This window comes from Poecilia formosa, unplaced genomic scaffold (genome assembly GCF_000485575.1).
Source record: "Poecilia formosa unplaced genomic scaffold, Poecilia_formosa-5.1.2 Scaffold213, whole genome shotgun sequence".
Classification (NCBI taxonomy): Eukaryota; Metazoa; Chordata; class Actinopteri; order Cyprinodontiformes; family Poeciliidae; genus Poecilia; species Poecilia formosa.
Window position 1 is genome coordinate 792,839 of NW_006800152.1, and position 14,239 is coordinate 807,077.

The 14,239-nt window shown below is 41.5% G+C and overlaps 1 protein-coding gene across 6 annotated transcripts in view; it reads right to left on the reverse strand.

Annotated features, from left to right (window-relative positions):
* LOC103148826 (kinesin-like protein KIF26B) overlaps window positions 1-14,239 on the reverse strand; it is a 33,437-nt gene that overhangs the window by 9,305 nt on the left and 9,893 nt on the right. For 4 of the 6 annotated variants that reach the window (XM_016679518.1, XM_016679514.1, XM_016679517.1 and 1 more), the window contains exons 4-12: window positions 13,803-13,927; window positions 12,571-12,742; window positions 8,877-9,086; window positions 8,012-8,105; window positions 5,910-6,181; window positions 4,715-4,892; window positions 4,300-4,438; window positions 3,605-3,761; window positions 281-3,320 (exon numbers count right to left, since the gene is read on the reverse strand). In XM_016679518.1, coding sequence (XP_016535004.1) covers window positions 281-3,320; window positions 3,605-3,761; window positions 4,300-4,438; window positions 4,715-4,892; window positions 5,910-6,181; window positions 8,012-8,105; window positions 8,877-9,086; window positions 12,571-12,742; window positions 13,803-13,927 — 4,387 coding nt within the window. The remainder of the gene's footprint in view (window positions 1-280; window positions 3,321-3,604; window positions 3,762-4,299; window positions 4,439-4,714; window positions 4,893-5,909; window positions 6,182-8,011; window positions 8,106-8,876; window positions 9,087-12,570; window positions 12,743-13,802; window positions 13,928-14,239) is intronic. The other 2 variants (XM_007567777.2, XM_016679515.1) reach the window with 2 other exon arrangements.

Below are 14,239 nucleotides of genomic sequence, written 5' to 3' on the forward strand. Positions count from 1 at the left end.
AAACACAACCTATAATTTTGTAACAATCTAAAGCCTAGCATTACCTTTAGCCATGTCAAAAATGTTTTGCTGAAATTATTAGTATTAATGTTGATTTTATTTATCTACTGGTAAGACATGGGTACTTCAGTATTTTTGTTTTAATTTAGCAGCCTGTTTGGACAGTTAGAAACATCTAAGAAAATATTTGGAGTAATGTTCTCAGGGTCTTAAAGTACAAATAGGTTCCCAAAGAGAACATGAGTCAGGTTTTAAAAAGCCTTTACTACAGGGGTCTTACCTGTGTTTCCTCTCCTCCGTGATGATCGGCTGCTGAGCAGAGATCCACTCCTGTCGCTGACAGAATCTCTGTTTGACGTGGTGCTTCCTGTGGCTTCACTGTCTCTTACTAAGCTGTCATAACCGCTGCTAACCAGGCTGCTCCGGTTAGAAAAATGCAGGGACGTCTTCCCCATGGCTGGAGGCAAATCTCCGCTCAACACACTAGTGGTGTCGCTCGCGTGCCCGCTTAAATGGTCCGGTGTACGAGGAGCAGTCACCTGGCTGTACGGCGAGGGAAGAGGGGACATCTGATCCGGTCCGCATGAGGAGGGACTGGAGGACCTTTCCCTAAGAAGGTCCGTGATCCGGCCGTTGATGATTCCCTGAATGGCGGATTTTGTAGACGAGCATGTGGAGCTTTGGCTTGGAGTCCGACTGATGGAACGATGAGACTGTGGTGGAGAAGAGGGAAAAAATGAGGACGTTCGCTCAAAGCTAACCATTTTACTGTCTGGTGACAGACTGGCACTGCGGCTGGAATGTTGCAGACTTTTGTGGGACATGTTTAGAGTCTTGATGCTGGGGGAAGACTGCCGACGAACTTTGGGTGTTGCGATCTTGAGTTTTCCAACAGCAGAAAGCTTGGAATGAGAATGCTTGGCAGACTGAGACGGAGGATTTTCAGTGTGAAAAAAGTAATGACTATGGTCAGAACGTGGATTTCTCCTAGGGGTCCTATTGGCCCTTGGAAAGGTACAATCTCCTTCATAGTTTTCTTTATGACTTCCTTTATAACTAGCTTGATTGCTTCCCTTGGAGGTTTCCTTGGAACTCATAGAAGTGTTACTCCTGCCTCTTTCCATGGTTGGGAAATCTCTTGGGATTCTTCCAAGAGAATTAGTCCTTCTAGCCAGCTGCTCCAGTTTGGTATTAAAAAGCCTACTGCTGTTATCGGCAGGAGGCCTATGCCTGCTGCTCGAATTGTCATGTTTCCTTGTGGGGCTTGGGGTAAAAAGAGATTCATTTCCCTTTCTGAGGGCACACGCTGAATCTTGTTTGACCTCTGGGATGTATTTTTGTGGAGAGGAGGTGTGGAGGCAGTGGTTTTCAGTAGACTGCCGTCTGCCATGCCTTTTCTCCAGAGTTTCCCCAGGGCTACATGGAGTAGATGATGTCACCCCCCTTGAGGGGTTCTCTTTGTGGCTGGGATTTTGCCAGGCTCTCGGCAGGCTACCTGTCACAAAGGAAACGGGTATGGTTTCATAGCAACCAAGTGCAACACCAGTTCTCATGTGGTTGCTTCCAACATGTCTGCAAGCAGTGTCTACCCCCTCTGAGACCTTCTGACTGTGTGTGGAATAAACATGCTTGCAATCTCGAGGGTGGCCTTTATCTGTACTTTCAAGTCTCTTTTCACACATTTTATTCTCCAAAGCTTTTTTGCAGATATGCTTATCTTCTGATACCGGTTGGTTGAAGGAAGTTAGACTACTTGTTCTATCAGGCTTCTTAAGATGATGAATCTCAGAATCACAACTTTGAGTCTGCTTATCTACAGTATCGTCCTCTGCACTTCTGGTGTTTTTTCTTTTGAGTTCAGAAGCAGAGTTGACATCTTTAGAGGTTTCAGGAGTACTTTTCTCTTCTTTGGCATCATCTAAATCACAGTCCATATTCATCAACATAGGGTTAATAAATGAAGGTAAGAACCTAATTTCTCTTTTGAAATGATTTCGACCCTTTTCATTGCATTGTTCTGTGTTTGCAGACTGATCAGCAGGGGGCGCTGAAGCTGGACAGTCATCAGTGACGTCACCAATGATTCTGATAGGTTGGGAGCTAGCAGAGGTTTGACCATGATCTTGTGACTGTGCAGGCTCTCTGATACAAATAATGTTCCCACCTGTGCTCCCGCTGTTGTATGCTCCACTGATGGTCACCTCCTCTACCATAGAGAAGACCAGTTCATCTTGACCCATTTTGTCCAACGGCTGTTGAACTGTCACCGTGATGGTGGCCTTCATTTCCTTACTGTCCTTTGCGCTGTGATCCCCGATCACAACGCTTTTAGCCATAGTGTGTGAAGAGGAGCAAGAGGATGAAGGAGATATGGGAGAGCTTTTACCGATGGGTGAAGCGCGTTTATCTGGTTTGAACCAGTCTCCAGCTTCATGGTTCTCCGGTGGTGGGTGTTCAGATAAACTGGCAGTAGCCTTGCTATGGGAATTTGCTTCAAGACGTTTGGATAGGACATTGTTACCTGACTTAACTGCTCTCGTTTTAGGAAGCTCAGATGGACATGTCATGCTAAGTCCCAGAGCTTGATTCATCAGCTCTTCACTGGAGCTGTTTGCACTACACTCCTCACAGTCAAACAAACCGGAATCTTCCCTCTGAAAACTGTCTGTCAGGACAGCACCATCTGTCTGCTTTTCCCCAAAAGATGCCTGAGTACAGCCTTTACCCACATTCAACAATGTATGTGGGGCTTTGGGTGCTTCCTTCTGGGGTTGTGTTTTGGCTAAAATATTCTGAAGAGTAGCACCTTTCAAGGAGGACTTGAGGACTTCCATTGTTACCTCACTTCCATCGATACAACCCAGACGTTCTTGAAGTTCAGCAAAGGTGTCACACTTAAGACAGTCTCTCTCCGGTGGTTTCCCTTCTGCTCTCAGTCCTTCAATGTTCCCCTGTACAGTTTCCTCTGTCTTTTTTTCTCTGTGCAACTGAGGAATTAGCAAAAGTTCCTGGAGAAGCGCTGTGAACTCTGGGTCATCCAAGTCGGACTTGTTAGGATGCAGAGAAGGTATGATCGGCACAAACTCGGGTTGTGCCAGCATTGGGGCTGTCTTGGAGTGGACCGAGCCATCAGAATTTATCTGGATGACGGTGTCACAGGACTGGTCACTGCTGGAGCGATACAGCTCACCACGTAGCCGGAAAGATGGGAAGTCCATGTCTACCTCTTCTGTGGAGTGGAATGCTCGCAGGGCCAAATAACGAGGACCTTTTTTATCTTTGGTCAAACTCCGCCCACAAGGAGAACATGATGTCGACTGCTGTAAGACATAGATAAAATATGTTGTTGGTTCAAACAGACTGTGCAGTATAGTAGACAGAATAATAACACAATATGGCTAAGGGTGATCGAAAACTTAGTGATCAATAGTTTATGCATTTAGTAGCTTTGGTTGTTTCACCCAATACTACAAATTTCTAAATACATGGTGATGTAAAACTTGATTGTATACACATATAATGTTAATATAACCACCACAAATACTGACAATTTGAGACTTCTACTAGATCAATTAGCTGGCAGTAATTAGGTATTGTGTTGTACCTTTGTCTTCTTCTGTGTCCTGCGAATGCGAGAAGCCAGCTGAATGGTAGCAAAGGACTCTTGAAGATGTGCTAATGAGTCAGCAACTTGACCAATCACAGCAATGTGGCAATTTGAAGGCATGGATTCCCGAAGGAGCATCGCCAACTTACTGGACCTGAGCAAATACATATTCATATATTCAGATAATAACTTCAGACATCCAGTTGTTCTGCAATTGTATAAATGTACCGGAAATTACCCACATCGCTGGTAGATTTGGATTTAAAGTTATTTTATTCAATTAAGAGCTTGTTTTTATGATTGTGAGTGACAGGTTTTTCCCAAAAAATAATATTGCCCTAAATATATGCTTCTGTTTACCTTGCATCCCCTTTGTTCTACATCCTTGGAATCTACAACTATTCAGTATTCATTAAACTATCTGCTTTGAGATGTTGTCACTAGCATAGCCAACACGTCTATAGCATTTCATTGTATTAGTGAAAAGAAACATGTTGGTGAAGTTAAAAAAAAATACTTAATGCTAAATTTCGGATACTAAAGGTAGCGAAGTGGTGTGAATCATTTTGGGATATGAATATATTCCAGGCATACATTTTGAGAAAGATTAGTTAGACAGTAACACAGTTGACTTTAGAGACATATATTTTGCAAATGTTTACACCAATATCAGTGTGCATATAAACTCTTACTTGCTGGGGATGGTTTTATTCCCGCTTAAGAGAGCCAGGACAATGGAGCCCAAGTCAGAATGAGGAAGCTTGTTTTTGCTCACGCCCCTCATCCCACTGCAGACATCAATCATGGTCAACTTAGTGGTTCCCCGTGAACCTGGGAATGGAAATCAAACAGAGAAAAAGAGGGTTGGTATTTTGTGTAAATGAAACCATTATAAATTACATAACTAAGTATTGGAAGTACTAAGTTTTAAACTAAACATGGAAAATAATATATTGGAAAATGCATAAAGCAGTTCATGCTGCATTCCAATTTTAACTCCAATGTCAGGAATTTTTGGGTTCCGAGTTGGAAATATAAGATAGGCATGGTAGCTCTACTGTAATTCACCAGAAAAAAAAAGCTGGAAGAAAGAAATTCCATGAAAACCTTTTCCAATGGTGCTGCTCTCAGTACGAGGTGGCTGGACGTAAAGGGTGAAGAACATTATGGAGCTGTGACACAGGTATGTAATAAAGTCGGTGTGTCGCCGTGCTGCAATGGCTGCGTCCAGGAGAGAGGCGGCTCGCTCTGCTGTGGGGGCCTTCACACGGTTGTGGTTACGTAGCTAGAGAGACAGCAGAAAATAGCGTTAGCATTTAGCTTGTACATGTGTTGGACGCATGCTAGCATTGTAGCTATCATATCTATGTTACTATTGGCAGTGCTCAGGCGTGGTAAAGCTTTGATCTGGAAGCTGGCAGAAATGTTCACAACCAAATTAAGTTAAATGTTCAGATGACGCTAGCTGCTTATGCTAGCTGTTTCTTCATTATTTATTTTTTGTATCATTTATTTCTTTCCATACCAAGCTTGTTCAGTTTGGAAAGCGACCTGCTGTTGATAAGTGAATTAACAATTAAAGTTCTATTTACTGGAAACCAATAACCTAATTATCAAATAAAGCCAATAAATTAGTGATGCAAACCTCAAAACCATAGATGCTAAAAAAATTGAAATCTAATCACAAAATCAGATATTGACGAAGCATCTATTTGGCATAAACTCAGGTTTGAACCCTGAACTTCTTGCTATTAGGCAGCCGTATTGGATGATGATAATGTAGCAATTAAGATTTAATATCCCATCCAGATTTTTATTACCATGACAAAATGAATCTCAAATTGTATTACATATTTATTTCATTACGTAGAGAAAGTAAAAAATATAAAATCAAACTAACAAATGTTTCTGTCTAAATTAATTTGTTTCGCATAAATACACTAAAATGACATTATTGGCTTGGTAATAAATCTTATTATGATGTAAACACTCCTACATGATACAGCTTCTCGTTTCAAGCAGTTACAGGAACTGTAAAATAGCTCTCCATTAGATTCTAATTCTTTAAATGGAGTCTTTGATGCATTGCCAACAAAGCTGAGCCAAAAAGAAGCCATTGCATTACCAGTTAGCTACACCCTCACAACTCTCTGGTGGCTGGATTTAACCTCGTTTACTAAGATTGATTGGATTGTAACAAGTCATTTGGATAAAAAAAACGTGTTTCTTAAAAGGACTGAATTTGATTTTGTTCAACCTGTAAAACGTATTTTCCCTCACAAATCGCAAAACACCCTTATACCTGTATTCCATTCACTGGGTCCTCGGTGACTCTAACGTGGGCCTTCGGGCTGCCCTGCACGCTGCTCGGCGAGGGAACCACCTCCCCCAGCAGGTCTCTGAGGGTGTCCTCTTCGCCGCAGCACAGCTCCACGGCCGACACAGAGACCGTCAGCTCGGTCCAGGTCTTCTCCTTGCGCCGCTCGATGGCGCTGTACAGCCAGGAGATGGCACAGGGAATCAGGCCGAGCTTCTGCAGGTTGTCACTGCTTCCCACCATGCTGGACCAAGACGCTGAGGAAAACAACATAGCAGGCGGATGAGTGTTAGCAAGCGTTGTGCCAAAACATGAAAATGTTACTTGACATCTCTTTTAATATCAGTAATCATTTTCTGCCCATAGGTTCTTTATGTTCTGATCTTTAGAGCTTTTTATATTTTTTCCATCCATCCCATGTCTAAACGGTTTCAGGGGAGATGGTATCTCCAGCTGTAATTGAGCAACCCTGGACAGGTTTACACCAGTCCGTCACAGGACACAACTATATACGCACAAACTTATACCCAAGGGCAATTTAGAAAGACCAGTTGACCATACAGTCATGCTTTTAGACTCAGAGGAAGCTTCAGCACCCAGAGAGAATAAAATGTCTTAAACTTTCATCTCACTGTGATTTTAATTGCTCAATGTTTGGAAGCATGGACGGCACGGACTGAATGGCTTTGTTCACTTACTTAGTCAAGTTCTACGGAGGTCTGCTAATGAGCTAATATTTGAGCTAGGTATGCAGAAGGACAATAAAAAAAGCACACCTGCAAGTCCACCTCTAAATGGTTTAAAAAATGATGGAGACTTGTATAGAGCAGCTCATCAATTAAAGAAGGCTGTTTGGTCTCAACAACTCCTGACCTGAGTAACTTTACTGCACATCTTTCTTCTCTTTCAGCTCTTTTCCTGTCTGAAACTGTGATTAAAGGACAGCAGCACCACAAACTGTTCAAAACTAAATGAAAATAGAAGGATTTTTGACTGGCCCTGTCAAAGTCTGATCATAAATCCGGCTAATTAACACTTGGTTGCTCTCAAAGGTGACACAACCAGTTATCATCCTTTTGGAGCAATTGGTATGGATCCATTTGTTTTTCCTCAATAAAGAAATTATTTTAAAAGCTACATTTCACATTCACTCAGGTTATCTTTGTCAGATGTTACCATTTATTTGCTTATTAGAAACATTTGTGTGACAAAAAAAAATTGAAGAAATAAAACCAAGCTAGGCTCAAATATTTTTTATCAGCGGTGTGTATTTGCCAAAGTCCAGAACCTTCTACAAAACCCCAAACAGATTCCATGTTGCATCTCTTTTTGCACTTTTGCCCTACATTCATTGTGAGATATAGGTCTGGCTTTACCTTCTCTTGTCTTATCCAAAGTCTAATTGAATGAGGATAAGAGAATTGGTTTACTCCAATTAAAGGCCGAGCTGCCCGCCGTTATTCAGGGGGAATGGTATTCTGTTTAGGAGATTGATATCCCTCTGGCCGTGGGCCACATGCACTCCGTATCGGCCGACTAATTCAATCAGATTTACGGAGGGTGGCGTCATGTGAAAAAGCAGTTACAAGGAGACTCTGTCCTTACCGCACATGTGTGTGTATGTGTGTGTGTATCTTGGTGTCTGTGGTTAAAAAAAAAAAAAAATCTATTAAATCCCTGCAGCAGCGCTAAGTGCAGGGTCCCATCTTCCTAATAGAAACATATCACAGCCCACTTTGTTTTCAGTCAATCTTAGAAAAAGTGTCCTTTGGAGTATGGAAGGAGTAGAATTTGAAAAATATCAATGTATGGTTTGAATGAGAAAGAGTCAAACAGCTGAAATGGCATGACATAAATATGGCTCAGGAAAAAGAAAAATCCACAAAAAAAGCAGAGGAAATATGTCAAGACTAACGCAAGGACACAGAGAGGCAATGGAGGCTTGGAGTTTAAGTCAAAAGGAAAGATTGAACGATGATAACAGTGGCAGGAGGAAGGGTACAGAGGGGCTTTTAACATTTATAACAGCGTCTCACTCCCAGCTTAAGATTTTAACCTGTGACCTCTCGCTGCTTCCGATGACTTACCCACATCAGCACATCCTAGGCCCAAAACGCATCCATCACTGCCGCTGAGGACACAACGGATGACGTCAGCCAAGATGCCTGTGCAAACTTCAGCCTGGGCAAACGGGACAAAGGACAGGGCGATTGATCTCAACACTGAAAATGTGAGCGCCGTCCAGCTGAAAATCAGAAGCAGGAGGGCAGTTTACACGGATTTTCCCTCGAGCTTTGACACGTGTAAGCCGAGCCGGAGAGTCCTACCGAGGGGAGTGGTGTCAGTTTTCTGGTCATTAGATAGACGGGGGGAACCACAGTGGGATGTACGGTAATATACAGAAGGATGAATTGTGCTCTGAATGCCTTTTGTATCTGACATAAAAGCACAAAATGGCAGTTACATTAAAATCCAAACAGAATCATTCAACCAGTCTCTAGCTGCATTTCCATTAACCGTATAATTGTCCAGTTTTACATTTCAAAGATATTTGCTTAATGGAAAAGTCAATTTTGAAAAATCTCTGGTTTTTCCATAAAAAGTTTTAATATTAGGATGAAGTGAATTTTTTTAGCTGTGTCAAGATTGGTTGATTTCACAAAACTGCGACAGAAACACTTTCTGCATCAACGAGTCACATGATCAACAACCAGATGTTGCCATGAAGAAGAAAACTACAGGACGTAGTTGGAGGATCATGGAGCAGAATGGTTTTCAACAACATAATGGGTGAACAAACTTCTTCGTGTGGGATTTTAATCGTGTTTCATATTTAATGGAAACGCCACATTGCGAAATTGTGTTTTTTCAACATTGGCAGAATATTGACAAAGTTTTGCACACATTTGCAATTGAAACACAGCTTATAATTGTTAGTATGAAGAACCAAACCTGTCCTGAATCCTGAGAATAAGCTGCGTCAAAGCTGAAGGTCTTCAGTGGACTTCTCCTCTCCCTGCCTAGAGTCATTGTGCTGTAGGATAAGTGTTTGGTGACTGGATCCATGATGGTGACTCTCTTCCTGGACGGGTCGATCCGGAGAACAGGTGGCTGGCCGTGGCTCTCTGACAGCAATCGGCTCACCCTCAGCACGACTTTGACCTGAGAGTGGAAGGGAATGAGAAGGAGAGCCATGCTGATTATCTGCTGTACACACCGGGCTGCGGAGCGATAATTACCCTGTTAAATCTCAGATTACACACGGAAAATCAGCTGAATTGAGAAAGACAAGAATGTTGTGCCAGAGACAGGACAATTTACCCAAACTACAAAATCTGTCCAAGAGTGAGCTGTGAAACATCTGATCTGCCCTGCAGATTGTTAGAGTCTGATAGCTTTGTCTCACCACAACCAAATTTCAAAGGTCCTGATCCAATGGCAGAAGAACCACAAGTACAGTAAGTATCAGTATCCCTGTACTATGGTTTTTGGAAGGTTAAGTGGATCTTTAAAATACTAGACTGGTGGGTTTTTCCAAAAATATCTTAAATGTTTGAACATTTGGTGTGTCTGTAAGGTCTTCCATAAGGACGTGTTCTGGTTGCAGGTATCCATCATGCATTGTACTTTAAGAAAAAAGTAGTTATTGGATTTTTTTTGTAGAAGTGAACAAACAAGCAAACCTGCATACGGACAATAGAATGACACAGTGGACCCCCTGTATTTGCAGTGGTTAGGGACAATTAAAGACATCTATAACTACCTATTTTAATAGTTCAAACACCAACTATTCTGTAATAATGTGTGGCACTACCATAGAAGCTAGCGACCATTGATTTCCTTATACATGCTCTTGGAGGTGCAGCCAGTCACCGGCAAGTAAAATGAATGGTGGTCCTGGATTGGCTGTTTTGCAAACGTCAAGTAACATTGCACGTAAGTATTTCAGCTTTCTAAGCAGTGCTGTCTTCCAAAGAAATCCATAAATGGGCAAATTTTTCATGAATAATTTGGAATGAGAAACCACAGAGAAATCCACAAACAAGTGAATCTGGGAATACTGAACTGTGAATAGGTGGGCATCCACTGTACTTAGTTTTTCTGCCCACACTGCATTATTCTATTTGTGTATTTTTTGTGCTGAATCAGAGTCAGGTTACTTTTGTATCTGAATTTGAATGGAGTCAATGATTTATTCTGAGAAGCATTTGGGTTCAAATATAGATATCCATTAGACGGTACAACCACCATGAATCAGCAATAAACTAACTTTCAATGTGCAAATTTCCTCTACTGCTTACAGTAATACCCTGCTATTCACCACTAAGACTGAAACAGAAATCACAGAGTTGCTACATGCTACACATGTGTTATTATTATGCTGTACTCTGACTTAATTTGCCATTTGCTGCTTCAAACTTCACCTGGGAATCCACTTTATCTGCAAAGCTAAATTATCCTAGCATATCAGTCAACTACTTTTGCAGCTAGCTAATGCTGATTGATGAGTGATGTTTGGGTACAGGCTGAACCAATTTGGCAGTACGTGTTTTTTCCTCAGAGAAGAATGTAGATTGGGAAAATAATGTACAAGAAAAAATATAACTTATTTGTCCACAAACTGTTCAGCTTTCAAGTAGCAGCAACTGATTATGGAATTGTCTAAGAGGAAGTTGCTAAAAGTAACTTGGGAAAGTATATTCATGCAGCAAAGGGATGAATTTTACAGCAACAATCTACAAAGTATTGTGTTTAATTGAGCTAACTGTTAGCCCCCTACTAGCTTAATGTTTGGAGCTCTTTGAAAACAGCATACTGTTATTTATGCTTTACTATAACTTTTAAAAAGTGGCAAAATATTTTGTACAAATATCTGAAAGGTGTGGCATGAAGATTTATCAGGGACAGGGAGACTGGTTGGAATGCTTGTTGTATGCTTTGTTAAAGGAGAGTTTAATTTAATACTTGGAGGCTTCTGAATATTAATTTCATGAAGATAAGTTGAAGGAGAAATATTGCAGGTTCCATGTAATTGAAATTGCATCCACTCAGCTAAAAAAAACTTAGCTTAAGGCATGCAGGAATGTGAGCAGAGGTAACCAGAGTCAATTATCCAGGCCAGTAGATGACTCTGATGTTTATCTTGTCCATTAGGATCTTTCCCTGCCCCACTTTCTCTTTCCTTTCCTCTTCCATTACTACGCTCTCATTCCAACGCAAAATTAAGCCGATCATTTTCTGTTCGTGATTTAGCTCTGCGAGATGGAAAGTAGACATGCGCATCTCGACGCCCAGATGAATATAGTTATCTTGATGTTGCACAGAACCGCATTACACCGCTATGAGATCACCCCTTAGTGGCTGAATCTGAAAACCCGACAGCCGCGTTTCCTGCAGCATGATGAGTGCTCAGGATTTCTTCCAGCTTCTCTCCTCACACGTTTCAAGCCTTAAGCAAGAGCGGGGTCCCTAACCGTTTTAAACGTGCGTTAAACTCTATTCATAACAGATGAATAATTGAGGAGAACATTTTACAAGCGAAGAAGGAGCGAGTGGCTTCTCAAAGCTGAGCGGCGGGGCCGAGGTGGGGTCTGTCCTCATCTGTAACTCTACACTAAACCCGAGAGTCCATCTCCGAGATAAAGGGAGGGCAAGCAGCCATATTGATCTCCTCGGTTTCTCTCCCAGAGGAGGTGAGGAGAAAGGCGGCCAGGAACAGGATGGAGACATTAGCACCACATTACAACGAATCAGGAAGGAGGTGTGATATAGGATCTCTGCTAAATTGACTGAGATCTCTTTAAGCTGCAACACAGGTGGTGGGAAGACACTTCCAAGGTGTAGTTTGTGGGAAAGGAAGGGGATTCAAGCAACAGCAGCAACACAGAATGAGTGCATTTATTGGCAGAATGTAGAGTATGGTGCAAATTTACTCTGTGTTGGTTTTATTAAAGGGGCAGTTTTATGTGTTTTTCAGCCATGAAGTATCATTTATAGCACAAAAAAGGGAATGTGTTAACTTCAGTCGTTACAAAAATGCAGTACATATCAAATATGACTTAAAAGAAATTTGACTTCATAATTTAACACTTTGAAATTGGGCCTCTGTCTATTTAAGAAACTCCTGCTCTTTTTGAAATTCTGCCTTCAGGAAGTCATCACAACATAGCTCCTCTATAAACCCTTTAACGTTTTTACCAGCGTTTCACTGGGAAGTAGTTCCTACAACGAGCTCAACAAATGAGCAGTTCCACTATGTTTGTAAAACAATGAAAATGTAAACTCTTGGTAAAAGAAAATGCTTGAGTTTACAAAACTAAGAACTTTAAATGGTGATCAGGGAATGTTTTTGAGCTAAGCTAATGAGTAATTTCAGTGAAAATAGAATCAAAATAAAGAAGTATGGCTTAATAGGAAATGTAATTTCTGAAAAACTTGTAATTTTAAGTTTAACATAAAAGTTTGGGGTAATTGATTGCCTCAAAATCTTTGAGTTCTGGTAACTTATCCAGGTATCCCAGTTTATTTTTGTTTGTTCTTCAGTTGTGGGAGCAAGTAAAATTAGAAAAAAACACAACTTCTGGTATTTTAAACAAACTACACTATAAAACCATAAAGCAGAACTCATATGCATCAGAATTTGAACCTTGCCAACGTCGGGCGAGTCTTTGCTTCGAGCGGCAGCTTGGAGCAGGCAGGGGGGAGCCGGCGGTGGGTTTTTCTGGATGATCTCTCTGAAGCAGGTGGAATGGTTGGAGGGAGCTGGATCCGAAGCCTGGCCCTTTTTCCTCAACGTCAAGTTGAGCTTCTCGGCCGCCCTGCCGGGACGGAGGGAGGCGTTGTCAGGGGAGACGGTGGGGGATGTACCGAGTGACTAATACAACACTGCATAAACACTGGAAAATGTCAGTTCCAGGACATTTTGAAGTCCTGGAACTGAAATGTATATACAAAAAAAAACGAACTATAAAAATGTCCTTCCCATAATAGAGACTGATATGGTGAAAAAAAGCACAGCCTCTTGTCTTTACGAGGTACTTAAACTGAACTTCAAGTGTGCAACAACAAATAGATCCTTGTTCATTCAGTATTTATTAACTCCAACTGAAAAGTTGTGATAGAAAAAGTAAAGACACCCCATGGTTCAATAGATCTTTAAGCCCCCTTTAGTAGCAATGACTTTACATAGTTGGTTTCTGTCTGATTTTGTCAGACTCTCGGTTCATTGCAGATGGATTTTGCCTTCATTGCCCAGTCTGGGTCAAGTTTTCACATTTGATTGTAGAGGTTAATATTCCATAAGTTTTAAGGTTCACTTAAACATAATCTTGCAAATCTAAAGTCATGCAGCCATGTCCTTTTTTTAGGGAAGAGACTTTATTCAGCCAGCCATTTTATGCATCACATACTTATTCAGTCTGTTTGTCCTTCCTTTAACTTCAACACTTCTATGATAACTGAAAACTGGGGCATCTGAAATGGAGCTACTGGGTGTTTGTAATTTCTCTGAAAAACTGGAAAAAAGCATGAAAATAGCCAATATTCCAGAGGAACGTTTCCATGGGAATTCAGCATTCACAGGATTAGGAAACACAGTGACCTGAGAATATCTAAAATCCACAAAAACTTCAGATCAACACCCCCACAAATGCTAAAAACCTTAATATGGATCAATACGCACACTGTCTTGGCACTACTACAGAAACTAACATCCAATAGCCAATCAGCTCCGAGGAAAATTAAAGCCACTCGTGGATTGGCTGCTTTACAATCGCCAGCCAGTAGCGTGTCAAGTTGCATTGCTGCTAGGTATTTCAGCTTCCCATGCTGTGTTTTTTGAAATTTCATAACATCTACTATTATTTTATAATAACCTACCTGGCCAGAAGGGACATAGCGGCAGTGTTGGCGATGGTCACCACTCTGGAGATGTGAGGGATCTTGGAGGTCGTCTGAACAGTCCCAGAGACGCCACAGGTCAGCGTGGCATCGTCTGCCTTCTGCTTTCAGGAGAGAGCTCATCACTCACTATATAAATATCCAAAGTTACTCTCCCAAATCTAATACAAAGGAGGCTAGTTGTATCAAGGGAATCACGTAGGTGCTTCTGTGTAAGTAGGCCATCTGAGGCTGAGAGCACATGCTGTAAACAAACACCATATTTGACCCGTTATGGACAGAGGCAGCTGTATTTGGAATAGGAGGAATATGTTGTGCAGCATCTGTGTTGTGAAGTCGGAGTAAGAAAAGTGACTCAGAGATGAAGAGGATTACGATTGTCTCTGATGCGCAACGGTCCACAAGAAACAAGACAT